Raw genomic sequence first — 27,330 nt, 5'->3', positions numbered from 1 at the left:
GCCACGTGGAAGATGGGTGGGCTGCCATCTTTACCACCCCTAAAAAATGTGGCCAAAAACAATGCCTTCAGCAAGAGCAATCCTGTGTCACCCATGCAGCTAATAAGTTTGTTTGCCCTAACTTAAAATATCATAGTCTTTCTCCAGAAACAGTGAGGGGAAGCATAAAGGCAGAACAGCCTCCCTTTCACCCTGGACTGGAGCAAGCTCAGAGAAGATTCCTGAACACAAGAGGCTGGGATGCAGGGGCAGCTCCCCGCCCTCAGCACTGGGTCCTCTGCACTGCGTCACTCACAGTACCCCATCCCCAGGGTCAGGGAGCCATGGGCTGAAAGCTACAGAGAACTAGGGAAGGTGGGGTATTTCCCCTCCTGCTGGTGCTGACACAGGAGGCAGGTAGAGAAATCCGATTCTCTTGAAGACAGACATGTCTATCTCTGGGGCAAATGAAAGGAGGAACCTCGGTGGTGGAAATGTGCAGCAAGCTGGTTGAGTGAACGTCTGGCGCCGGTGATAAGCCCCACACAGCAATCTGATGAGATCCAGGCAGCCTGCGCTCTGCTATCTGCCCCTGATGGCCCACGGCTTCTGGCTGACTTTAAAGACTTTATAAAGAAAGCCTCAGGCTTTGTCTGAAGAGGATGAGCACAAAACATCTTAAGTGTCCTGCACATGGCCAGGACACATTCAGAGGATGAGAGTTCAGCTAGGCGGCCTAGAGACCCAGTTCACACCTGTAATCCCAACACTTTGAGAGGCTGAGGCAGGAGGACAGCTTGAGCCCAGGAGGTCGAGGCTACAGTGAGCCATGATTATACCAGTGCACTCCAGCCTGGGTGACAGGATGAGACCCTGTCTCTAAAAATAAATAAACAAATAAGAGCTTCTCAGCTTAGGAGTGCATGCAACATCAACATAGCAGCTCAACTCAGCAGTGCACACCCCACTTGGACAGCGGGTGCCTCCTGAAAACACCGAGAGACCCACATCACCTCAAGGATGAGAGGGAAGAAGAGCTGGGAAACAGCCTCTCCAGCATCAGCAGTGGGTATGAGCAACAAGGCCGGAGGGTGTCTTCTCATCTGCTGTTCGCTGACTCGGTGTCAGATCCAACTCCACCCCTCCTGCCAAGCGGCATGCCTCTTTAGGAGCTCTGAAGGTCTTTGGGCTTCCTCTTTAATCTTGGCTGCTAGGGAGTTCAGAGCTAAATTTTCTGCCTAAGAAACATTCTTGTTTAGTTCCAAGAATCCTTCCTCCTTCACTGAATACCTCTTTTGATGTCAGGCTTGGTTTGGGTTTTGTTTTATGACACAATTCACAAGGTTTAAAATTCACCCTTTGGGCCAGATGCAGTGGCTCATGCCTGTAATCCCAGCACTTTGGGAGGCCGAGGCAGGTGGATCACGAAGTCAGGAGTTCAAGACCAGCCTGGCCAAGATGGTGAAACCCCGTCTCTACTAAAAATACAAAATTTGCCAGGTGCAGTGGTAGGCACCTGTAATCGCAGCTACTCGGGAGGCTGAGGCAGGATAATTGCTTGAACCTGAGTGGCAGATGTTGCAGTGAGCTGAGATAGCGCCACTGCACTCCAGCCTGGGCAATAGACTGAGACTCTGTCTCAAAAAAAAAAAAAAAATTCACCCTTTGACAGTGCATGGTTCAGTGATGTTGTGTATTCACAGAGTTGTGCAACCATCATCACCATCTGATTACAGAACATTGTCACCATCCCACAAAGAAACCTCACACCCCATTAGCAGTTTCCCTCCATCCTCACCCCCTCTCCCCTGGCCATTTGGGACTTTTTAGGTATTGTTCGATGAGAGAGCATAGCAACTTAATGCAGATCCCAAAGACACTGGTACTCAGTCCAGGCCAACTGCAAGGAGGCAGGCAGAACAGGGAAAGTCTAAGCCAGGGGTCAGCTTCTGGCAAGACACCTCCCTTCCCCAGGGCTGGATGCCTGTGAGAGACTAAGGTTACCTGAAGAAAGGTTGGGGACACTGAAAATGTCTGCTTGATTCAGAACTGAGAGTCTCCATCTGAAGCTATCCACATGTACCTTGAAAGAACTATAAAAAGAACATAAATCTCTAGGAAGGACCGTTGATAAATTCTTAAAGAAAAAGGTGTGTGGGGGAGGACTAACCTTCCAGATATGCAACCGCATTCTAAAGCTACAGTAACTAAACAGGAATGGCAAGTGGATCAATGGGATGAAAGAGGGAATCCAGAAAGAGAGCCAAGAACTTGTGGTCCTTGAGAAAATGATGAGGATGGGAAGAATCAAATCCACTACTTCAGAAATGGTCCTAGGACAACTGACTGGCCATACAGGGAACAAAATTACTAGGTTCCTACACATGCCTTGGGACAAAATAAATTCCATCCATATAGCTTCAAGATTTTAATGTAAAAAACAAATAAAAAATGTATTAAGGGAAAACACAGGTGATTAAAAAAATAATCTTGGCATGGGAAAGGCCTTTCTGGGCTTGACTTGATATGACAATGACATTAAAGGGAAGCCTGCTAAACCTGACTGTGGCATTTTAAATATTTGAGTGGCTAAAAAAAAATCCATTGAAGAAAAATCCATAAAGTCAAAAGACATAGAACAATATGAGGGCAATATCTATAAAACATGTGGTAATAGATTATTATCTTAATACATAAAGAACACATAAAATCAGTAAGGACAAATAACTTCATAGAAAAACGGGCAGAGTATATTCATAAGAAATTCATAGTAAAAGAAATACACATGGCTAATACACATATGAAAACATGCTCAGTTTCACTTATAAAGAATTTGTGGCTGGGTGTGGTGGCTCACACCTGTAATCCCAACAATTTGGGAGGCCAAGGCAGGTGGATCACCTGAGGTCAGGAGTTTGAGACTAGCCTGGCCAACATGGCAAAACCCCATATCTACTAAAAATACAAAAATTAGCAGGGTTTGGTGGCACGCACCTATAGTCCTAGCTACTGGGGAGGCTGAGGCCACGAGAATGGCTTGAACCCAGGAGGCGAAAGTTGCAGCGAACTGAGATTGCGCCACTGCACTCCAGCCTGGGTGACAAAGTGAGACTCTGTCTCAAAAAAAAAAAAAAGAATTTGTAAAAATAAATTAAAGTGAGGGCCAGGCGCGGTGGCTCACGCCTATAATCCCAGCACTTTGGGAGGCCAAGGTGGGTGGATCACCTGAGGTTGGGAGTTTGAGACCAGCCTGACCAACATGGAGAAATCTCATCTCCACTAAAAGTACAAAATTAGCCAAGTATGGGGTAGTGCATGCCTATAATCCCAGCTACTCAGGAGGCTGAGGCAGGAGAATCGCTTGAACCCAAGGGGCCGAGGTTGTGGTGAGCCAAGATCGCGCCATTGCACTCCAGCCTGGGCAACAAGAGCGAAACTCTGTCTCAAAATAAATAAATAAATTAATTAATTAATTAAAATGAGACCCCCTTTCTGTCCTATTCAAGTGGGAAATGCTGAAAGATTGTTATTACCTGTGTTAATGCAAGAGCCACCAAATAGTCAAATGACTGTCTTTTTTTTTTTTTTTCAGACGGAGTTTTGCTCTTGTTGCCCAGGCTGGAGTGCAATGGTGCAATCTCGGCTCACTGCAACCTCCACCTCCCGGGTTCAAGCGATTCTCCTGCCTCAGCCTCCCAGGTAGCTGGGATTACGGGCGCCCCCGACCCACCACACCCAGCTAACTTTTTGTATTTTCAGTAGAGACGGGATTTCACTATGGTTGGCCAGGCAGGTCTCAAGCTCCTGACCTCAGGTTATCTATCTGCCTTGGCCTCCCAAAGTGTTGGGATTACAGGCGTGAGCCACCACACCCGGCCTGTCTAACTTTTAAGAATGCACCCTACAGATATATTTCCAAACATGAACAGGAATGCATGTTAACCATACTCTGCAGTATAGTTTCCTTTTTCTTTTTGAGACAGGGTCTCACTCTGTCACCCAGGCTGGAGTGCAGTGGCATGACCACAGCTCACAGCAGCCTCGACCTCCTGGGTTCAGGTGATACTCCCACCTCAATCTCCCAAGTAGCTGGGACTTTAGGTGTGTGCCACTACTCCTGGCTAATTTTTTTGTTGCTGTTGTTGGGTGTTTTGGGTTTGGTTTTGTTTTGTTTTTGTAGAGACAGGGTCTCGCTGGTCTTGAACTCCTGGTCTCAAGAAATCCGCCTGCCTTGGCCTCCCAAAGTGCTGGGATTACAGGCATAAGCCACCGCGCCCAGCCTGCCATATGGTTTCTAATGGCAAAAACTGGAACTGTTAGGGAAGCAGAAGTTACACCATTTTAAGCTCAGCTCCATCTTAAAACCAGCAAAGCACATTCCTTGCCAGTCACGACCCATAGTCATGAAATGTTTAGAGTTAAGGAAACAGCCTAAATATACGTACAAGGACACTCTCCTACAACAGCAGAAAGTCCAGATGTGCTTTCTGAGGACGCCCTGCTCTAACAGAGTTGTTTCTAATAAACTTGCCTCTTCTACTGTGTTCTGTGACATGCCTTGAATTCTTTCGTGAGTGATTTCCAAAAACTTTATCTTGGGGTCTGGATTGAGATCCCTTTTCTGGCAACAAAATGAGCCCAAATGCCCAATAATAGGGACTGACTAAGGATTTCAATAGTTATATGTTGTTTTATTTTAACAATAAAACAAAATGCAACCATTAAAAAAGAATAAAGGGTTTCCAGTTAAACAGGGCAGTTTTTCTCCACTCCCACCTCAAAGTCCATTTAAATGCTAGCAAAGGAATAGAATAAAATTCTAGACACACAGCCCATCCCCCTCCCGCCCCCGTACCTTCCTGAGGACAAACAGAGTGGGAGAAGAGAAGGGACAGTACGAGGAAGAAGTGAGCAGAGGACACCACAGAGAGTGATGGAATCTTCCACCTGCACATGGTGAGGCCAGCAAGAGGCAAGAGCCGTTGTGCCTCACAGCCAAAAGGGAACTGAAGCTTCGGGTACTGTGAAGGTGGGGCTGAGAGCAGAGGCTGTCAACATGAAAGCAGGCAGAGAGGCTGTGTTAAGAGCAGTGGAACTCCCAGCACTCCAGCCTTCACCCTGGCAGGAGACAGTTTCTCTAGAGAAATTAACCAGAATGGCAACCGGGGCAACACAAGAGGCTGAAACAGGAACATGGTGCAAGGGTGTTATTGCAATAACAACAACTTCACCAAAAAACCCCAAAACACTCAGGGTATACACAAAAGGCTCTTTAAATTTAAGATATGATAGCACCAATTTTAAAAACTCAATAGGCAGTTTAAAAGATGAACAGGAATAACTCAATAGAAAAGGGGAAAGACAAGAAATTAGAAGAATAAAAGTAGGGAGTCTAACATTCAGCCAACTGGAGTAAAAGAGGAGAGAAAATAGGGGGATTCATTAAAGTAATAATACAAAGAGTCTCCCCGGAATTATAACATGGGGTTCCCCAAGTGAAAGGGCTGATTAAGCAAGTGTTCAGCCCAGAGGAGGAAAACAGACCCCACTGTGAATCATCAACGTGGACTTTTATAACCTAGAGAAGAAGTAAAGGTCCCTTGGGCTCCTACAGAGGCTCAGGAATGAGAGCAACACTGGCCTCCCCCACAGCAACCCTGGATGCTAGAAGACAACAGAACAGTGGCCTGAAAATTCCCAAGGAAAATTATTTCCAACCAAGAATTATACATGCAGACAAAGTCAACCAAGTGTAGGATGAGGGTAAAATATCTGCAACTATGCAGGGTCTCAGAGACCTTCACCTGCCACGCACACTCTCTCAGGAAGCTGTGAGAGGCTGTGCTCTACAATAATGAGGAAGTCAGTCAAGGGCAAGGAATACGGGAAATAGAAGAGAGGTACAGAAGATGCTGGGGTGATGGGGAAGGAAAGTCTAGACCGAAGACCTAGGACAGACATCCACAAACGAGCAAATACACAGAAAGGTCAGGTTTGCCAACACTTGACTGCAATTGGAGAATTTTTCATCTTTGCCAGAAACTTTGGTGGATATATTCATAAACACTACATAAAACATTAAGAAAATGAAAGGACAAGGCAACAACTAACTCCAGGAAAATTAAATTTGCAAAAAGAAAGGAAATTAATCACAGTACCCTACATAGCTCAGTCAGCTGTGAACAATAATTACCCAGTCACAATAATGTCAGTGCTGAATGCCAGTCTAACAAGAAGCTGTAATGCAATTATTCAGGGAGGACAGAAGGTGGGAAAATGCGTGAGCTGGTTGTTTGATATTTCCATGTGGCGCTGCAACGGCATTAAATGATCCCCATCTACTGTATTAGGAAGCTGGTGGACAATGTCGGAAATTGGAAAATTTTTAAAAAGGGGGTGTAATTAGCCAGGTGTGGTGGCACGTGCCTGTAATCCCAGCTACTCGGGAGGCTGAGGCAGGAGAATCGCTTGAACCCGGGAGGCGGAGGTTGCAGTGGGTGGAGATCGTGCCACTGCACTCCAGCCTGGGTGACAGAGTCAGACTCTGTCTCAAAAAAATTAAAAAAATGAGTTGGGGGTGTACACATATTATTTAGAGACATAAGGGTATCAGCAGAAGAAAGATCTAAAAAAGTTGAAGGTGATGGAATCTGAAGGGCTTTGGGGATCAAGAGGCGTGTGAAAAACACAGCTGTTTTTCCTTACAATTCTTTTATCTTTGACTTACAATTATGTCCATGTGTAACTTTGATAAAAAATAAAATTTAATTAATTTTAAAAAGTAAATCTACATGTTCTGATATGGAAACACGGCCACAAAATTTCATGAAGGAAAAACAAGAGGTCACACAGTGATGTAAGTGGCAAAATTCACTTGGTTGGATTTTTAGGCATTTCATGCAATAGGGTGGTAAACACAGAACCATCTAGAAAAAGACATAGAACTGTTAACAATGAATATCACAGGGGATGGGCTGGGGGAGGGAGAAAGATGAGCATGAAATTTAAAAATGTTTTACTTCCTCAATCAGCACACTTTGATTTTGTTATAATAAGCATGTATTACTTTTCAAAATTAAAAATACTTTTTAAGAATTAATCCTTTTAACAATTAGTTTGTTGTTAGTCTCTTTCACATAAATTTTATGGCTGTCCAGTTAGTCCAGTTCAGAAACAGGGGAAGATGCTGACTGTACTTTTACTCTCATTTCTGCCCAGATCTGATGTGTCTGTGTGAGTTCTGCACCCCTCAGGGATGATGGATAAACCAGAGAACAAACAGACCCCAAGGCTGCCCTAAGCAATGACCCCATTAAGAGTCAAACAGAAGCAATCACTTTATCATTCCCGTAAGGGCAACTCAGCAGGGATGCCCCGGGGACAAAGGCTGCCCTGGGGACAAACGCTGCCCTGGGGACAAACGCTCTTGAATCAGAAGAGCCCACCCCAGTCCTTACCCAGCTGCCACTTTCTGGAACACATGGTCTCCATCATCCAGATGGGCAGGGCCGGCTCCAGCATGGCAATGCCCATGTTTGCAAAGCAGATGGAGCCTGTAAGGGAGGAAAGGGCTTTGAAGTGGCTTCTGCCTCCTCTCTCATTTCCAGGCACAGTTAGACTCCATGCGCCTACAGCTCAGATAACCGCAACTTCTACTCTCATTAAGTAAAAGATAAATCACATATCAAGCGGACAGCAAAGGCTGTTTATCATAACCATCATCATCGCCGTCGTCGTCCTTATTTTAAACAACTAGAATCCCACAGACAAAGTTTGGACTGGAGGCAGCCCTAGAGATCCTTTGGTTTAACCTACACAATTAGGGTTTTATCAATGAAGAAAGGAAGCCCAGTTTATTAATGAAGTAGCTTGCTTGGAGCCACCCAGCAATCAGGCCACTTCCAGACCACACACAGTCTCGGGGCAACCTGAGGCTCTCGCATCTGTGTTTTACTGTGCAATAAACATGGGCATTTCTAATGATACCCAGAAATGCCAGAAAATCCAAGCAGGATCAGGTGCATTCAGTACAGGCATGCCATCCGGTGGCGGGGGGGAGGGGGGTTTCAGCGGCACATAAGGGCACCTATGCAAATATTCATGATCTCTTAACCAGAACCCTTTGTAAATATAGACCTATCTGGAAAAAGACCCACGGAACTGTTCTCCATCGTTCTGGGAACTTCCTGTGTTATGCCTCTTGGAACCTCTAATTTGCTACAACAAATTCAAAGAATATTGTGCAATCGTGGTGAAGGTGCACATATAATGAAGAAAGATCTGTTCATTAGATATGACATTTAAAGGCAGAGCATATCAATGGCAGGACTCCCCTCAAGTTGAGAGCCACTTGGCTCTCAACTCCCTTCCCCAGTCGGGCTGTCTGGAAGTGTCAAGGACAGTCCAGGAGTGCTGGGTAGCATCTTTGTGTCTCCCGTGAGCAGGGATTAGGCAGTGAGGTTCCAGGGAAGCCCAAGACAGGACAGGCCCAGGCTGCACAGCCCTGCTCAGACGTGCCGAAGGTTCAGGGAGTCACATTTCTGGAGCCCCCATCCCTCACCATACCTCTTCATCCCCACCTCAGATGCCAGGGTTCCAGAAGCATCTGAGCTCTGGGATGCCCCCTGCATCTTGCAGACATCACTGCATGAATAAGTCACCATGCCACCTCCACATCCCTTTGGCCAACAAGCATGATAGACAGGGTCTTGGCCAGGGTTACATACCTGCTGCCCTAATCAAATCCAGCAGCAGAAGGGTTAAACAAAATCAGCCTGAGGGTTGACAAAGGCTGAACTTAACTACTGGTGCCCAGTTCTCCCAGGTGCCCTCCAGCCTATCTGTGTTAGGGAGCCGTGCTTAGACACATCTAACCCTAACTGGGTCCAGTGCTACAGTGCAGCCTGCCCCAGAGACCAACACATCCACAAGCGGCCAGACCTTCTCCTGGCCTGACCCCAAGGGTCTGCTTACCTTGGTACTGAGGCCCAGCAACACCTACACAAGGCTGGTACACAAGGCTGGTCCCTGGTTAGGCAGCCTGGGGCCTGGCGAAGCAGGCAGCCTCCTACCACTGGGACAGTCTTGGGGAATAGTCCCTTGGATAGATGCAGACCATTATCCTTCCCAAGAGTCACAAAACCCCAGTGCTTTCTTTTAGCCCCTCTAGGCCGAAGCATGTCCTTTAGCCAACGGGTGTTTGAACGGCCTCCCTGCTGCTTGGCAGGGATGCTCTCTGCAAGAAGGGAGCCCCTCTGGTCTCTGTGGGGCTCTGTTGTCAGTTTCTATTCATACATGCCAAGGTGAGTCAGACTGCCCACCTGGGACCCTTGCGAGGCCAAGGACTCCTTCTGGAAAGTTCAAGGCCAAACAATGATGGCCTTCCATACAAACACAGTGGGCAAGCTTAGCTCCAAACAAACCCAGCCGGGCATCCCCAGGACCCAGGCAGCTCTGCAGAGCCCAGCATACGCCATTTCGATTTTCCCCCAATGAGACAAAAAGGGCCTTGGCTGAGTGTCAGAAAGCAATGGTGGAAGAAAACCATTTCCTTTGACTTGTAGCCTCTTTGCCTTTTCTGTTTTTCTATAGCCCAACATTTCTAGCAGCAAAACGAAAATCAGCCCTGGCCATCCACCCCTGCCTCCAGCACGCAGCCATCACCTCGCATTCCCGTGACTGAGAAGACCCACAGAGCCCCACCTGCAGCAATGAGGATGTATGGGTCCTTCAGCAGTGTGGTTAGGGGTGTCCCCTTTTGACTCTGTCAAGAAAAAAAACACGGGTCAGAAGCATCACCATGCCCCCTCCCCCAGGGCCCTCATTCCCAGCCACTTACCTCTGGCTGCACCCGGGACGGCTGGAGCACAAAGAGCTGAATAGCTAAAAAACAAAAATAAAAAAGACAAGCCCCTCTTCAGAAAGCAGGTGTGGCCCAAGCGCGTGCCAGCACGATGCCAAGGTCACGGCAAGGCGCCCACATGGACTCACTCACCTCCATCCAAGAGCACCAGGGCGGCCAGCACCAGGAATGGAGCCGTCTTCCCCACAAACTCATACAGCACACTCCCGAAGGGGGGGCCCACTGCAGGGAGAGAAAGTGGGGACACCACCCCTGGGACACATGCCCTCTCCCTGTACTAGAACCATCTATTTGACTCTTGTGTTTCTCTCTCTACTTTGTTCCAATAAGGCTTTAGGGTGGCTGCCCTATTGTTCTGTTTAGTTAGAGTTCAGTTGTCTTGGCAACTTCCTCCAAGTGGCTTTTTCTAAGAAATGGGCAAGAGTCACCCTGAAAGCAAAGGCCCGAGAGAAACAAGATTCAGGCCCAGGGCTGGGCTGCTTCCGCTGCACAGGAAAATGTGTAAACAGAGACTTCGCTCCTTATACACCAGCGCAGGCAAGGCTGCAGGCTCCTGGAAGCAGGTGGGAAATCGGAAGAGGAAGGAAAAGGCTCTGAATCCCTCTCAGGGAAGATGTTTGTCCCCTGGTCTGGGAAGTCAGCCAGGGCAGGTGCGGGAGGCAGACCCAGAAAGCAAGGTTCTCCGTGATCACAACTCACTGAATGTTCCCGAGGAAAGGGTCTGGCAGACCATCCTGCTCAACCTTTGGTTTTCCATCTGGGCCCAGGGAGGTTTGGGGCAGAGGCAGGGGAAGTCCTGATACCCTCCACCCCCAGCTCAGGGCTCTTACTATCATTTTTCAAAGTCTCCATGAAAGCAAGAAAGGAAAAAAAATAAAAAGGGGACCTCTGTGTCAGTGCAAACTTCGCCAGGGTCCCGGGGCAAGGACTGCCGCTGTCCAGCACCAGGCAGGCCCCTCTTGCCAGTTTGCCTACACAGGGGCCTTACCCACCTAAGACCCCCATGGCCAGGCCTCCCAAGGCGATTCCCATGACGTTGCCTCTCTCTTCATCATCTGTGTAGACGCTGGCAAGCATGCCCATCCCTACACAGGGAAAGAAATGGTCAACAGGCCAGCTCCGGGGAACAGCAAAAGAATAATGCATGACTCGCCTTCCCTCTCCAGCCAGCCTTGTGATCTTCCCAAACCTGTCAGATTCACTAAAATGTAAGACCAAGCAGAACCCAAGAGGAAAGTGGGTGCCTTCTCCAAGAATCCCCAGCACCCCAACCACCACCAATACCTGAATTCCCTGAATGAGTCCAGCTCACTCTGCAAGGGGCCCCTCACGAACTCACTCAGGCATTCCACACCTACCAGCCACAGAGGAGCAGGACGAGCCGATGCCCTGCAGCGACCTGGCAATCAGCAGGAAGGCATAGCTGCTGGAGAAGGCAAACACTGCCAAGAGAGAGGGTCCAAGACCGCACATCAGTGCTGCTGGGGCACAACCGTCCCAAACAGGGACATTTCAGAAGCCCCCCCTTAACCCAGTGGAGCATTTGCATGTTAGCCACCTTGTGCTTTTGTTCCGTAAAAAGCTATCAATTCCTTTCTGCAATTGTTGCCAATACACAAACCTCCCAGGCCATATACTTTTTTTTGAGACACAGTCTTGCTCTGTCGCCCAGGCTGCAGTGCAGCGGTGCAATCTTGGCTTACTGCAACCTCCGTCTTCCGGGTTCAAGTGATTCTCCTGCCTCAGCCTCCCCAGTAGCTGGGACTATAGGTGCATGCCACCACACCTGGCTACTTTTTGTATTTGTAGTAGAGACGGGGTTTTGCCATGTTGGCCAGATTGGTCTCGAACTCCTGACCTCAGATGATCCGCCTGCCTCAGCCTCCCAAAGTGCTGGGATTACAGGCATGAGCCAATCACTCCCCGCCCCCAGGTTGTATTCTTAATTCCCGGCTCATGGGCATCAATGCCCACCCTGATGAGACCCACACTCAGAAGGAAAACACCAGACACTTACTAATTGTTGAGACAAACATGATGCAGAATCCCGCAAATATGGGAATTGGATAGCCAATTCTGCAAAACACAAACATCAGACAAATCTGGTGACTGCAGGCTATTTTTTTAAGGCTTTATATTGATTTTCTCCTGGCTACCCTTTGGGATCAGACAGATAAGTGTTTGGTGGACTTTTCTGAAAATTCATATACTCAGTGCTTCCTATGTGACCTTTTTGTGTTTGACTGTCTTGGAACGTGAATACATTTATGGACTGCCACTGTGAAGAGAAATTTCTCTGGAATAAATGTTAACACAATATTGGCAAGTAACCCAGAACACATCCAAAACACACGGCCCCTATTTCTGTCATTTTTAAAAAATGATTCCTTTAATTATAGTCTTTGCTAGAGCTCTCCCGAAGGAGCCACTGCAATCAAATGATTCGGGTAAAAGGCCATCCAGTGAGTCCACTGGCAGACTGCAGTACGTCTAAGAGGCATTAGGAAGCAAGATGTTAAGATCTGCCTTCCTGTTGACCCCATGAGGCCAACCTAGAAAGACAAAGTCTCATTTTCTGTGCAAAATTTTAAAATCCAAATTGCTCCGTGAGACCACTGCTCACCTAGGACTCTGGTGCCAGGTCAACAGGGCTGGTGGAAAGACCCTGGCATTCCCCTATGCCATGTCTGGCTGGACACGTGACCCTGCCACTTAATCTAGGGAGGTCTCCTCTCAGCCCCTCGGAGAGACCACCGCCCACCTCCCAGGACTGGAGTACGGAAAAAGATATGGATGTTAAACTGTTAACACCAGTGCCTAGAGCATAGAAGGTGCCTAAGAAATGTCATCTCCCTCCTCATTCTCTTCCTTCTTTGTCCTCTGTTTCTGCTGGATCAAGTAGACAGCTGGATCCCTGCTCTGTGGGTGGGGCATGAGGGTACAGGCAGCTTCCTAGCCCCTCTGCTTTGAGAGGAAGCCAACAGTGGCTGAGCTCTTGCCCAATTGCAGGTTTGCTCCAACCCAGAAGAGCCTGAAACATCTCTAAGTCTCTTCTGTCTCTAGCTCTGGACCCTCAGGAACCTGGAGAGGAATCAAATGAATCCACGAAGGCAGAAGAGCCAAGCATCCTGAGCTCTGGGCACAGTCTGGAAGGGTTCTTCCATTCCAGGCTTTAATAAAAAATTGTAATCAGCTGAGCATGATGGCTCATGCCTGTAATCCTAGCACTTTGGGAGGCCAAGGCGGGTGGATCACCTGAGTTCAGGAGTTCAAGACCAGCCTGGGCAACATGGCAAAACCCTATCTGTACTAAAAAAAAAAAAAAAAAAAAAAAATACAAAAAATGAGTCAGGCATGGTAGTGCACACTTGTAATCCCAACTACTTGGGAGGCTGAGGCACGAGAATTGCTTGAACCTAGAAGGCGGAGGATGTAGTGAGCTGAGAGTGCCACTGCACTCCAGCCTGGGTGACAGAGCGAGATTCCGTCTCAAAAAAAAAAAAAAAAAAAAAAAGCCAAAAAAACCATAATCATAGCGCCTTCATTTAAAGTTTACACTCAGTTCTCCAAGCATTTACACCCAACAGATTCAGTCATGATTTAATAAGGGCCCTATTTCACCTCCCTATGTTACAGATGAGGAAACTGAGGCATGACATCATGATATCTGTCATTACTTATCAGATGTCATCAGACTAATTTCACCTGGGCCATGCCCACATGGCTTTTCCTTGTAAACTTTACCACCTCCTCCAGTACCCAAACGGCATATATGGCTTTAAACAGAATCTTTCCAAAAGTTCTCTTGACCATATTCAAATATTTTTTAACTGCTTCACCTGTATCCAGAAACCAAATACCAAAAACACAGAGAGTAACTCACAAGCATGACAGATTCCCAGTCAGTCCCCTCCCACAAACCATGCAAAGATTCCCCTACTGTGAACAGAGATGAGCTTGTAATTCACAAAGTGGGGCTCCAAGCAAATTGGGTAAACCAGGGAAGATGCCAGGATTCTGACCTGTAGTTCAGATGGCCATCGGGTGGCAGCTTCTTCTGTCTCAGCCCACTCAGAGCTGATTCTCTGTGCCCCTTATTCATGTGAACAAAAGAAACCCAACACTGGGGGCTCACACAGCACTGCAGGATACTGAATTAGGAAATGTCCAGGAGGCTCAGAGAGGAGAACTCACAGGCAATTTATTTTCAGCAACTACAGTTTGTCCCATGAAAGAACGAGCATATGACAATCTTCCTGGCTATCCTGGAATAAACACAGGCTTCTCCCTCCGTTCAATATATATTTGGAAAATCTAGTCGTTGGAGTACCAATACATATCAAAGCTATTGGAATTAGGGGCTTCACTCTTGTTTCACCAGTTCTTCATTGTGGCTATTTATAAGGCTCTAATATGGAACCCTTCAGGCTGCAGGGACATCCCTGAAGCCAAATAAGACATCTGTGGCCCTTTCCCAGACTGTAGGCAGAAGCACTGGGTGGTTTCAGGACAAAACTCAATAAAATGTGACAACTCCTGTCTGTGGCCCCCAAACCACCAGCCATACTGTGCCCACTGTTCAGTCCAGCCAGTATTCCAGGTAACCCATCAGGGCACAGCTGGGGTAGGCTGGAAGCCACTGAGGTCCCTCCCTACCTGAAGACTCAGACATTCCCACGACTGTAAGCAGGGAACCAGCATGCTGGGTGGCCTGAGATTCCAAGGGAGGGTAGCTGGTTTTATCCATTTTTCAGATGATCAACACTGAGGCTCGGGGAGGTGAATTACTTGCCCCAAATTCAAGGCTACGGGCATACCTTGAGTGTGTTAACATGTGCTAGGCCCTGCTGATATGCACCTGGGTGTGGACGCTGGAGCACATGGGATGGAGAGTGCACAGTTTCACTGAAAACCACAGGGTTTGTGCCCACAGAGGGTTCTTTTTAACCATCTGAGGTGCTGTGTTTTCTTTAGAAACACTGCAGCTACTGTTTTTCTTTTTAATTTTCTTTGGGATTTTAACAATGCATGTATGGAATAAACAAATATCAAAGCTAGAAGGAAACTCAAGGGCTAGCCAGTCCCAACCCTCACCTTACATGAGAAAGCTGAGGTTCAGAGACAGAGTGGCTCACCCATGGCTGCAAAGCAAGCCAATGGCTTCAGATACAACCAGGCTCATGTTGCCGCCTTCTTGGTACCGGACACACCTGTGCCTGCACTTTCAACACAGGCCAAGCCACTGCAGGGGCTGCTCAGTGGTAAGCACTGGGCATTATTTTTCCCCAGAGCTCAGCTTCAAGGCAAAGAAGACTCCCTGGGGAGCTCCTGGGTCTCTGTCCTCAAACTCTTCTGGCCCTTCGGGCACCCACCATAGAAGGAGGGTCATCCAGCGCCCCTAGTCATTGAGTGGTGGGCAGAAGGACCAAACCCTTTCTGCTTCCCCACAGTATCTCCTAAACAGACAGAAACTCAACTGACATTAGTCACAATCTGTGTCTGAGTTGCCCCCCTTGTCTCAATTCAGGGCCATCTCAATTAAAGTATTGCTAAGCAGAGCTAGATCTGATTTGGCAAACCTTTAGCCAAATGTCAACCTGGCCCACGGTCATCCTCTACAGAGCATCATGAAGCAGTTAATCCAATTTGAGTAAGACTAAAAATCATATATTGAATCCCTAGAAAAACATGTAAAACAATAAAAGTTATGTTAATTATATATACTTAGTCATTGGAGAAACCCCATCTGTCCCTAAATGGTCAATGAAGACAATACTTCTCTAGTGTTAATAATTAACCTATCCTTGCCATGGAGATTAGTGGAAGCTCTCTTCTCATGATTGCTAAAACCACAGTTTCCTCTACCATGGTAAATTACAAAAAGCATACAGACTACAGAGCCCCGAAGGGTGCAAACTATCACCAGATGCAACGAGAGACAACAGCTCCCTTCCAGTGATCCCTACACACTCCTAAAAGGTGTGCAGTAAATGAATGTCCGTAAATGGAATGATATTTTCAATTTGCCTGGATATAGTAGGAGGTTTGTCAATCATTTAGTAAATAAAACAAAATTCTTCGATTCCGCTTGTCAAAATTCTTAGGTCCTGCTTGTCTTTTCCAGCTACCAGAGAGTTCCAGGGGGCACGGACTTCTCACTTTCCTGGGCGTGGGCCCTGTTCTCTGACACACAGCTTAACGGAGCCTTTGCTTCTCCTAGGAATGTTCTAATTCCACAGCCAGTTTCCTCTGATTTCAGAAGCAAAGACTCGTCAAGCCCTCCCTACCATCCTAACCACATCCAGGATGGGAGATCCCTTCTCAGAACAGCTGGTTTCCCTGTCCATACAGAAGCTGAAAAGGTCACCGCTTATTCCTACAAAGCCCACTTCAGACCCACTGGCTGAAGCTAGCAAAAAAATAAAATAAAACCACAGTAGATTTCATACAGATTTCATGCCCTGTGGCTTCCTCCTTGTCGTTCAGATGTTAGCTAAGATTTGCAAGGAAAAAGAACAGCTTTCAAATATACTAAGTAACTATGGAAATAAATTAAGCCACTGACGCTGGCTTGATAAAAAGCAGATCGCCGAGACACTGACAAGCTAAGAAGGAAGCAAGGGAAACGGTCCCCAGCAATGAAGTTAACTCTTTCCCAAGCCAGTCATTTGGTGTGGAATATCTTTTGGTTCTGAAGATGCAACTATTATTTCAACCTTATGCTAAGCAAGACCACAATGCCACATCGTTACCTGACTGAGGGAAGAGAGAAATGTAAACGTGTTGTCCCATTGTTCATGTGCCTGGAACATTCCTCTTATGTACATATATATCTAAAATTTGCTTCTTAGACCAAATGATGACCAAACATCACTAGTATAATTTCTGGTACCACCTGCACACAACTACAATCATGAAATGAATAGTTCAGCCAGAATTATAAAATAAGAGGCAAGAGGCTCCAACATGGAAATCAGGTCAATCCAGCAACCTCAGGCTTTCTTGGAAAGTGTGCTATATTGGCCAGGTGATCACTACACACACTCAAATCAAAGGTTTTTGCCACCTATCTGGTCATATATTTTTCAGCAGAAATATAGTATCTGAATAACAAATGAAACAGGAAGAATGTGCATCCTATTAGCAGCTAAATGAACCCAAGAATTGTTACTCTATATTTTCAGGGTTTGGTGTGAGAACTTACCAAATATTTAAAAACAGCAGACAGGGCTGGGCATGGTGGCTCACGCCTGTAATCCCAGCACTTTGAGAGGCTGAGGCGGGAGGATCACTTGAGGTCAGGAGTTCGAGATCAGCCTGGCCAAATGCTGAAACCCCATCTCTACTAAAATTACAAAAAAAATTAGCCAGATATAGTGGCACGTAGTCTCAGCTACTCGGGAGGCTGAGGCAGGAACACTGCTTGAACCTGGGAAGCAGAGGTTGCAGTGAGCTGAGATAGCCCCGCTGCACTCCAGCCTGGGCAATAGAGCGAGACTCTGTCTCAATAAATAAATAAATAAATAAACAAACAAACAAACAGACAGGCGGCCTACCTTTTGTGATTCCTACCCACAAAAGCCACACACGTGACACCATCACGACCGTGAATAGAGGATTCCAGTTATGGTGTGGTACGCTGTAGAATGTCTCGATTCAGAGTGGGTCCCACTTCAGTTAAAACAAGCAGCTTTGGAAAAGAATAGCTCTGCGCAGCCTGACTACAGGAAGCTTTCCCCACACATCTTTAAGGATGCACAAGGCTGGACCAGTTCACATCAGGGACTGGAAAAAGACTGAGTATTTCCGGGACCAGGGAGGTTCCATGTCCACAGGAATCAGGCTGATCTTTTCTAAACTCTCTGCTCATTGATTAAAAATAGCAAAATCAGCAACTCACTGGGTCTTCAGCAGCTCTGCCTGGTACAACCAGGAAGAGCCCAAGTCAGTGCAAGAAAGACAGATTTTGAGCTGCATTCTTTATTTCTAGTAGCTAAAAGTACAAGCTATATAATTGTAAGCAGGTGGGAAGAACAGGAAGGGGGGAAGAACAAAGCTTGAAACGGGACAGTCAGAACACGTGGCTACAGTCCTGCCACTGTTGTGGTAAATGCTTTCTCCTCCTGAACTGCAAACTCTTTTGCCCATAAAATGCTAGGACTGGCCCAAAAGCTTTCAGGAAAAGTCTCTGCAAGCTCTTCCATATTTTTAACTACTCTTTAATCAGAAACATATTAACCAATTTTAAAAAGCCTTTAAACACATTTGTTTACAACACTGAAGACCTGAGTCATACATCTTGCTCATGGAGGATGTGATTGGCACAGTTTACATCAAAAGACTGTTTGCAATGGCTCACAAGTTAACTCCTTGAAGACAATTAAAGGCAAATGGAATGCATTTGTCGCTTCTCTGATTCCATCTGAACTGTGGTGGGAAGCAGAATCTTGGAGTGTCCAGAAGAGCTGCCCAGTCCCCAAATTCATATCTACCGGGCTTGGAAATTATGAGACAAATCACAAATCAGGATCACAATATGAAACTTTATTTGCTCGCTGGGCGCGGTGGCTCACACCTGTAATCCCAGCACTTTGGGAGGCTGAGGTGGGCAGATCACCTGAGGTCAGGAGTTCGACACCAGCTTGGCCAACATGGTAAAACCTCGTCTCTACCAAAAAATACAAAAATTAGCCAGGCATGGTGGTGCACACCTGTAATCCCAGCTACTGAGGAGACTGAGACATGTGAATTGCTTGAACCCAGGAGGTGGAGGTTGCAGGGAGCCAAGATCACACCGCTGCACTCCAGCCTGGGTGACAGAGCAAGAATCTATCTCAAAAAAAAAAGAAAAAAAAATTTGTCCTTCCATATTACCAGGCAGCACTAGAAAATCATTTTCAAATTTGCTGGGTAGCTGTACAAAACAGTTGGGGATTACAATTTTGCTCTAGAAAATTTCCAAAGTGGATTACTCACCATGAGAATAGACTAAATTTCACAAGTCACAAAATGGAAGATAATGTTTTTGAAGTCCCAAACATGAGCCTGGTGTGGCTACAGCCTCAAAGCCGTTGGAGTATTTAACAGGGGAAAGGGCTCACTGGTTTTAAACAAGCTTCTTCCCCATGGCATAAGCAAAGCATTAAAAATAAGAATGGGATTTTTAAAAAAGCTTTTCATTTGCCATTTGCGTTTGGAAGATTGGAGTACTCACATCATTTCAGCCGAATTTCTAAGTATTACACTGTACGGCTAGTAATGTTCCACCCAAGTGATTGGCAAGGTATTATTACGATAATGTCCTCAATTTTCACATACAGTATTTGAGCTGTTTGCTTTCTCAGAATACAAAACCCTGAGCTATTTTCTGTAATTATACCAGATGCATTTTAAGAAGCATTCTTAGTCTTGAAAAAAGGAAAGAAAACAATCCTGCAACTACTGAGGTCTGTTTGGTTTTTCTCCTGAGAACAGAGGAGTCACTGAATGTTACCTTCTTAATGGGCTTACAGTTAGCCGTTCGCTGGGTTAATTTGCTTAGCATATTTTATGTAGCAGCCTTAGAATATTGCTCTGCACAGACTAGAGGGCTGGACATGGCTCGAGATTGTTGAAATCAATTCAATGGCACCCTTCCATCCAGAAAATCCAACTGCAGATGTTGAGAATGTGCTCCTGTCTGACTCAAGCTCCATGTGTCCAAGGCAGCTTGTGCTGGCGGAAGGCCAGATCTGCCGTCCCCTCCCTGAGCCCCAGCCACCACCCAAGGCTTCCTCACCTCTCAGTGCCCCTAACCCTAGAGTGGCACAAGTCTCTGCTCTCAGAGCTTGGTTGATTTAATGCTCTGTTGCCACCTTGAAGTGTTTCATAATGTTTGAATGTGGGGCACACATTTTCATTTTGCACTGAGACCCACAAGTGATGTAGCCAGTCCTGCGCCCCACTCCCCACGCCAAAGGCAGAGGAAATACGAAGTTCTCCCTGCTCCCTGCCCACCTACCTTGCTTAAAATAGTGCTTGATTCACTCATTCTCTTTGGCTTTGGAATCTCTAATGGCTCCCAATTGCCCCACACAGAATCCCACTCCTTTCTCAGCCCAGCACTTGGGGCCTCTTACAGCCTAGCCCAGCCCTAATTTCCCCTGCCTCTTTTGTTCTGCCCTCTCCCCGCCACCATCTCTTCCATGTCTAGTATTTGTTCCTGCTTCTGGGCCTGGTCTGCAGGTAGGACTCTGGGCACACCCTTCCGCACCATTTCTGGTGTTTAACAATATGTATGCCTCACACACGTGTAACTTTCACCTAGGTAGCTACACTGTGCACTTGGCAGCCCCCAAGTGCTGTTGGCAGCCCCAACACTCAACTGTACCAGCTCCCACTCCTTGCACTGACACCTTGGGGGCCTGCCTCCTCCTCTCAGCTGCAAGGCCCTTGTCCTGAGCTTTGAGCCCCCACGGACCAGGCAGAACTGGTCTACCTCAGCTATAGAAGAACAAACACTTCACCAACAGTGGAGAAGTAAACAGTTATTCCAAACAATGTGGGTTCAAAAAAATCTAGAACAGCCTGATTCATCTGAAGCTAGTTTGGGCAGCTTGGATTATCCAGACAATAGCCTCAGTTCTCTTCCTTTCATGCACGTGGACATGGCTACGTAACCAGCAGAAGGGAAGAACACAGCCCGTGACCTCGGCATCAACTCGGAGCTCCATCTGCGCACCAGTGCGTCCAACCTTTTCCCACACTCCCTACCTGGTATCTGTGGGAACCTTTAACATGCCAGTTCCGAAAGAAGACACCTTGGCTCTCTACAGAGAAGTGCATGGCCTGAGGTAGGAGGCCATACGGCTCATAAAATAGGATGACAGCCATGGCGGCTGTAGAGTTCCTGCTGCCAAGGGCGATTCTGACAAATGCACTTATGAAACCTGGCATTTAGACAGGCCAAAGTCCTCCCACTCGGTGGAAGAGGTCCTCTTTATTCTGTCTTCTTTAATATTTTCTTACTTGTTGAGCAACAGAAGGGAGAATAGAATAGGAAATTATGGTTATCTGGGAACAGAGACATAGAGGAAGGAGACTGGGTTTTCCCCAGCTCACCCACCATGGATTTTCCAGACTCTCACCAATGAATAAGAAGCAGAATTCCAGGAAGGACATAAGCTAGGACTGATACAAATATCAAACTCTTAGATTAAAGTAGTCTGCCCTACCTGTTGGTCAGCAGTCCTATGAAAGGGTTGGTGATGAGCTGGACGGTGGCTTTCGAGGCAAACAACAGACCAACTTGCACGTTTTCATTCAGGAGGTCTTTGTCTTCACTGGGACAGTCGGAAGGAACAGCGGACGCGTTGGTCACCATGTGCTGTGCAGCGGTCTGATGAAGTGTCAGGTCTCTGGTAGCGTTCCCAGTGACCATGGTCGAGTTATCATAATAGGAGAAGATGCTCTGGAAGCTGTCTGAGATGGAGGCTGTGTGCACTGGCCTGGCCGTCTGGATTTCCGTAGCATTCTTCTCATGCTTAATGCTGTACAGATAACTTGGGATGATGGGGACTGGGGATAAGAGCAGAATGGCAAGGTGGTGATCACACTGAAACCCTCTCCAGGAAACTATGGTTGTGTCAGCAGGGAGCAGTGGCTCCAGGACTTTGGGAGGCTGAGGCAGGTGTTCCTGAGGTCAGGAGTTCGAGACCAGCCTGGCCAACATGCAGAAACCCTCTCTCTACTAAAAATACAAAAATTAGCTGGGCATGGTGGCACCCGCCTGTAATCCCAGCTCCTTGCGAGGCTGAGAAAGGAGGATCGCTTGAACCTGGGAGGTGGAAGTTGCAGTGAGCCAAGATTGCCCCACTGCACTCCAGCCTGGGTGACAGAGTGAGACTCTGTCTCAAACAAACAAAACAACAACAACAACAAAACTATGGTTGTGTCAAATGCCAGAAGAGATCCACAGAGGTGACAGGTCTACCCCAAAACAGGAGCCCTGTGCCATATGTCTACAACGACATTGGAGCAAGTTCACTTTGCTTAGCTCACTAGAAAGAACCAAGCCCCCAACGGCCCTGAGAATTGTCTCCTCTCAAAAGGCAGCTGCTGTGCTGAACTGACTGGTCCCAGAGATTCTGTCATTTGTGGGTTTCTTCCACATTGTTCCTTCAAGGAATATTTCAGAAAAGCAAAATGTGGTCTGACGTTAAGAGAGTGCTGACCTGGGGTCAACCAGTGCTTCTAAGAAAGAGAGGCTCAAAAGACTTTCAAATGAATGAATCAAGGAAACAGAAAACTACACTTCATTATGTGTCTTAGAAAAAAATTAACCTGCAGGAAGTAATAACTTGGAAATTCTGCAACAGGCCCACTTCATCCTTCTATTATGTGAGTGGGAATCTGCAATTTTTCCTACAACTTGTAAGATTTAAGAATTCCTAAGGCTTTCACAAGGAAAAAGCAAAACTGAAACAGGCCGGGCACGGTGGCTCAGGCCTGTAATCAATCCCAGCACTTTGGGAGGTCGAGGCGGGTAGATCACCTGAGGTCAGGAGTTCAAGACCAGCCTGGCCAACATGGCAAAATCCTGTCTCTAATAAAAATACAAAAATTAGCCAGCTTTGGTGAGGCATGCCGGTAACCCAGCTACTCCAGAAGCTAACACAGGAGAATCACTTGAACCCAGGAGGTGGAGGTTGCAGTGAGCCAAGATTGTGCCACTGCCCTCCAGCCTGGGCAACAGAGTGAGACTCCGTTTCAAAAAACAAACAAAAACCAAAATAAAAAGCAACAACAAAAAAATACAAATTAAATTGTGAAACATGTAAACGAAGCTGTGAGCACATGTGTCCAATGGAGCACTCGAGCCGAAGCAGAACTAATGCAGTTGGTACTGAACAGGGATGAGCTCCACAGCTCTGATAACTCCTTGAGATGAAACCTATCAGATGCTCTGAAAACTGCTGTGAGAAAACCTGCAAATGGAGAGAAAGGAAACAGCTCCCACCACTTACAATCTAAATGAGTCATGATTTTTTTTCATTTATTAAAAACTGGGATTTTTTTTTTTTAAGGAAATGCATGCCAAATACTTCTCTGTTAATGGGCCTAATTAAGAGACCTGGATTTCGATTATTTAATTTTTCAAAATTCCATATAGGAAAAACAACAAAACCAACATTGTTCAAATTGTTCTTGCAATGGTTCCTGAAATATTTCCATCTCAAGTCATTCACTAATACAGGATATCTAAATGTCTTGTTTTTGGAGTAAGGGATCGAAACTTGCTCTTTTAGGTACTACACCAAATTATTAACCTGCCTTTTTGAGTAGCCCAATAATTATTCTAACACGTAATTTTGAACTTTAGGAATTTCTCTTCTGTAACAGAAATCTTTTTCATCGCAGTGAAAGCAGGCAAGAGGATGCGGGAAATTATCAGGGGGAAACATAAGTTCTGGGTCTTATCGGATGTCACAGTTTTTGACCCGAGCATCAGGAAAGCGAAGCCACCAACGCGGCTCCTCCTAGCCCCGGCGCGGCAGTCTGGAGGGGATGTCTTTTTTGCAAATCGAGTTCTCCAACTTTCCCGGGCCTTGGCGGAGCTTCGGGATCGCGCAGGGGTAAGTGGAGTGCCGGGGAAGGGGCGCTGGGGCTGGGGTGCCGGGGCAGGGGTGCCCTGTCCGCACGTACCCACGACAGTGAGCAGCATGTTGTCCAGCAGCAGCGCCAGGAACACGATGAACAGGATGAGCTTCCGCGAGCGGCGGCTCTCCTGCAGCCAGCGGACCAGCGCCAGCTCGCTCAGGGCCATGGCTCCGGGGCTCCGCTGCGGGCGCGGCGCGCGGTGAGGACCCAAGGCGGCCGGGGACCCCCCATTCTCCCGTCCCCCAGGCCGCGGAAGGGCAGGTCAGGGAGCCGCGCGCAGCGGCATTCGGGGACACCCCCGGGCGCCCCAGCTTCGGCTCACCTGCCTCGAGCGCGTCCCCACGAGCGCCTGCGCTCCCTGGAAAGAGCGCCCGCGAGCGCCGTCGGGGACCCAATCTGGGGACCCAACCTAGAACCCCCAGGACGCTGCCCTGATCCCCGCCGCCCCCAACTGTGCCACCTCCCAAACTGCACGCTCGGCCCCGTGCACCTTGCGCCCTGCGACCCGGCTGCCCCGGGGTCCCCGCAGCCCCGCCCGCGTAGCTCTGGGGGCCTCCCTGCCTCCCCCGGCCCCGCTCCCCTCCGGCACCGCGCCCTGCGAGCAGGGAACCGGGGCCGCGTTACCTCGGGGTCGCTTGCGATGCCTGCCCGGGTCCTCCGCGCCCGCGCCAACGCCCGCACCGCAGTGGGCTCCGTCAGTCCGGGCGGCTCCGGGTCGCAGTCTCCGCCCCAGCGCCCCGCCGCCGCCTCTCAGTTTACCGGGTCCGGCTCTGACGTCACGGCCGGAGGGAGCGGGGGCGGGGGGCTGGGGCGCCCCGGCCTCCGCCCGCCCGCGCCGTCGCTGCGCAGTAGGGGCCGCCCGCTCCCTGCCCCCGCCTCGGCCGCGGTTGCGCCTCTTCCACGGAACCAGCGCGTGGCCGATCGCCTTGGGGACCCGGGCCTGGGGAAGCGGCAGGGGCGCAGAGGGAAAGAGGTCAGAGACTGTGGACGAAGGGTGAAGGGCCAGGGACCAAGGCGAGGAGGCACGGACCAGGGCTTTCTTGTGGCTCCAAGTGGTGGCCCGAGCTGCTTTGAATAAACCACGTGGCTCTTTGAGCCTCAGTGTCCCTGAAATGGGCCGTGAGGACGGGAATGATGGCCGCGGGGTGAGATCGCCAGGGGTGACAGGTGCTGGGAGCCACGGACAGGCTTCTCTTTCCTGAAGAAGCCACCCTTTGCACCCACCATCCCCTCCCCTCTCCGACCTCTGCAGCCCGATGGGGGGTGCCACTCGGAGGAGACTTTGAGCCTTGGGCATCCTCAAGCTGGTGACATGGAAACGAGGGGAAAGGGGACACCTTTCAGTGTCACCCTACGGTAGGAGTTGGGGAGGTGAGGGTCCCAGGTCTCAGAAAGTGGGAGCAGTGGGTTTGGGCCTCCGGGGCCACCTGAGCAGGGGACCCTGGAGGCTAGGTGAGTGCACCTGGCCTCAGAGAAAGGGCTAGGGGGCGGGCTGTGGGCGGGGCAGCAGGCCTAGGCCCTGTGTCCCGTACTCTCTCCCCTCCATGCTGTGCCTGGGCGTCTGGATGAGAGATGGTTCCTAGAGCCAGGGGCCTGCGTGTGGCTGGTGCAGAGCTGTCATCCTCACTGCTAAGGGCTAAGAGCCTGCCTTTGATTTCCAGGTCCCTTTTATAAGCAAAGGAGAAACAAACATATGCCCCTGACATCGCTGGAGCTCTGCAGGCCCTCCGAGGGGACCATGGGAGCAAGAGCTGTTTTCTTGGAAAGCCACCTAGAATAAATGTTACCCTGTCACAGTCTCTTAGCAGAAGAGTGGCCTTGTTTTATTAATGTTAGCTTGTTGACAGCAGGAGGCCACTGAGAACAGCAGTGTGGTGTGTGGCTGCCCCCGCTCTCTCCACCTTCCTACTCCCTTGCGGAGACCCCCTGTGCTTCCCATTGCTACCCCATGTGTGGGAAGAGATGGTTGAATAGGTAAGTGGGTCAGGAACATGGGTCTCCAGGATGTCGCAGGATGTGCGCAACTTAAACATTAAACAGGGAGGACAGAAGGAAAACCACTTAGGAGGAGGAAGCAGATGGCAGAGAGCCGTTTAAGAAGGCAGGAGGGTATCACTCACAGAGTGCCCCAGAGTGCTTGCTCTGGAGTTTCAGAACCCAAGGATGCAGACTCTACCCCAGGGACCACGGGGACAGAGAGGCATCATGGTAAAGGGTGCCTGCCAGGATGCCCAGGTCCCAGTCTGCTACTTCCTTGACTGGTGGCCTTGGGCTGGTTATGTATCCTCTTTCTGGCTTAGTTTCACCATCTCTGGAATGGGGATACTCGCTGGACTTACTGCAGTGTGGTTGTGAGAATTCCAGGGGAATGCATAGGCAGCTCTTAGCACAGTGCCTGGCACAAAGTGAGAGCTCCGTAAGTGCCGGCCCCTCATTCATGTGGTAAATATATGTTGAGTTCTTACTATGTGCCAGCCACTATGGTTAATGCTGGGGAGACAGTAAAGCCTAGACAAATCCCTGCTGACATTCTGACCTGATAGCAGCATCATAGCGGTGAACACTGGAAGCCACACCAAACTCCAGCCCAGCAAGCTGGATGTGATGGCTCCAGGGACAATGCCAGCCCGGCGTTCCCGCCTCCGGATCACTGTCACCACCCCTAGAGCACTATGGCCTATAACAGACTTTTTGTTGAAACCCCCTAAAAAATGTTTAACAATATGTTTGCCTTACACATTTTCAAGTTGGCATCTAAAATGAGTTTTTAAATCATATATTTAAATAGGGTATATTGTATTTATTGACCTTTATGTATAAAATTATTATCTCTCTCCTTTAAATATACCCAAAGGTATAAGAACACAAAACTGCCATGTTATACTTAAAAATATAAACAAGTATCCCTTTAACAGTCAAAATATTTACATTGTGTCCTTTACCCCTTGTAAGTATGTTTCCATTCTGTTTCCAACAGAATTTTATCCTACCTTAACGCTTTTATCGTTTAAATTCTGTATTCATCACCTTATGTATTATGTGAACTACAACAAATATGTGAATGTGCATTAGCTTTTTAAAATTTTCTACACATGGACGTAAAGATGGCAACAACAGACACTGGGGACTACTAAAGGGGAAAGAGAGGGAGGGGGGAAAAGGTTGAAAAACTAACTCTTGAGTACTATGCTCACTACCAGGGGGACAGGATCAATCATACCCCACATCTCAGCATCACTCAATATACCAATTAACAACTCTGCACATGTACCCCCTGAGTCTGAAACAAAAGTTGAAAGTATAAAAAAACGTTTAGGCACAGTGACTCATGCCTGTAATCCCAGCGTTTTGGTAGGCTGAGGTGGGAGGATCTCTTGAGGCCAGGAGTTTGAGACCAGTCTGGGCAAGATAGTGAGACACTCTACAAAAAAATTTAAAAATTAGTCGAGCACGGTGGTACACACCTGTGGTCCCAGTTACTTGGAAGGCTGGGGTGGGAGGATCACTTGAGCCCAGGAAGTTGAGGCTGCAGTGAGCCATGATCACACCACTGCACTCTAGCCTGGGCAACAGAGCAAGACCCTGCCTCAAAAATTAATTAATAATTAATTAATAAGCCTCTAAAATTCTCTTTAGGATTATGTGATTATAACAATGATTAATGGTATTTAAATGATCAAGACATCATACGCAAATACGTATTCTGATAAATAATTATTAAACATAAAAAGGAAAATTGTATTAAAAGTGCGTTACTTAAGAGATGGATAGGGAGGGGATTTTTGGAGCCTTGATGAAAGAGACACCAAAAGTGTCTCTGTTTGGTGCCGAGGATGTTTTTGTGCCTCAGG

General features: G+C 47.9%; 1 protein-coding gene and 1 long non-coding RNA gene across 2 annotated transcripts in view; one reads left to right on the top strand and one right to left on the bottom strand.

The window, feature by feature from the left end:
- The window catches only part of SLC18A2 (solute carrier family 18 member A2), a 41,544-nt gene extending 17,334 nt beyond the window's left edge, over positions 1-24,210 (bottom strand). Inside the window, exons 1-10 of the mRNA XM_054435924.2 lie at positions 24,104-24,210; positions 23,525-23,660; positions 21,055-21,397; positions 11,859-11,917; positions 11,200-11,283; positions 10,834-10,926; positions 9,974-10,063; positions 9,818-9,861; positions 9,682-9,742; positions 7,437-7,532 (exon numbers count right to left, since the gene is read on the bottom strand). Of these exons, the coding sequence (XP_054291899.1) occupies positions 7,437-7,532; positions 9,682-9,742; positions 9,818-9,861; positions 9,974-10,063; positions 10,834-10,926; positions 11,200-11,283; positions 11,859-11,917; positions 21,055-21,397; positions 23,525-23,645 (991 nt within the window). The 5' untranslated portion in view covers positions 23,646-23,660; positions 24,104-24,210. The remainder of the gene's footprint in view (positions 1-7,436; positions 7,533-9,681; positions 9,743-9,817; positions 9,862-9,973; positions 10,064-10,833; positions 10,927-11,199; positions 11,284-11,858; positions 11,918-21,054; positions 21,398-23,524; positions 23,661-24,103) is intronic.
- LOC129006354 (uncharacterized) lies at positions 23,345-26,547 on the top strand. Its single transcript, XR_008491977.1, has 3 exons — positions 23,345-23,454; positions 23,556-23,678; positions 25,141-26,547. It is a non-coding gene; the product is annotated as an uncharacterized LOC129006354 (long non-coding RNA).
- The last annotated feature ends 783 nt before the right edge of the window (positions 26,548-27,330 follow it).

The sequence above is a fragment of the Pongo pygmaeus genome, chromosome 8 (assembly GCF_028885625.2).
Source record: "Pongo pygmaeus isolate AG05252 chromosome 8, NHGRI_mPonPyg2-v2.0_pri, whole genome shotgun sequence".
In the NCBI taxonomy this organism is placed as follows: Eukaryota; Metazoa; Chordata; class Mammalia; order Primates; family Hominidae; genus Pongo; species Pongo pygmaeus.
This window is presented reverse-complemented; position numbering and strand designations above follow the sequence as displayed.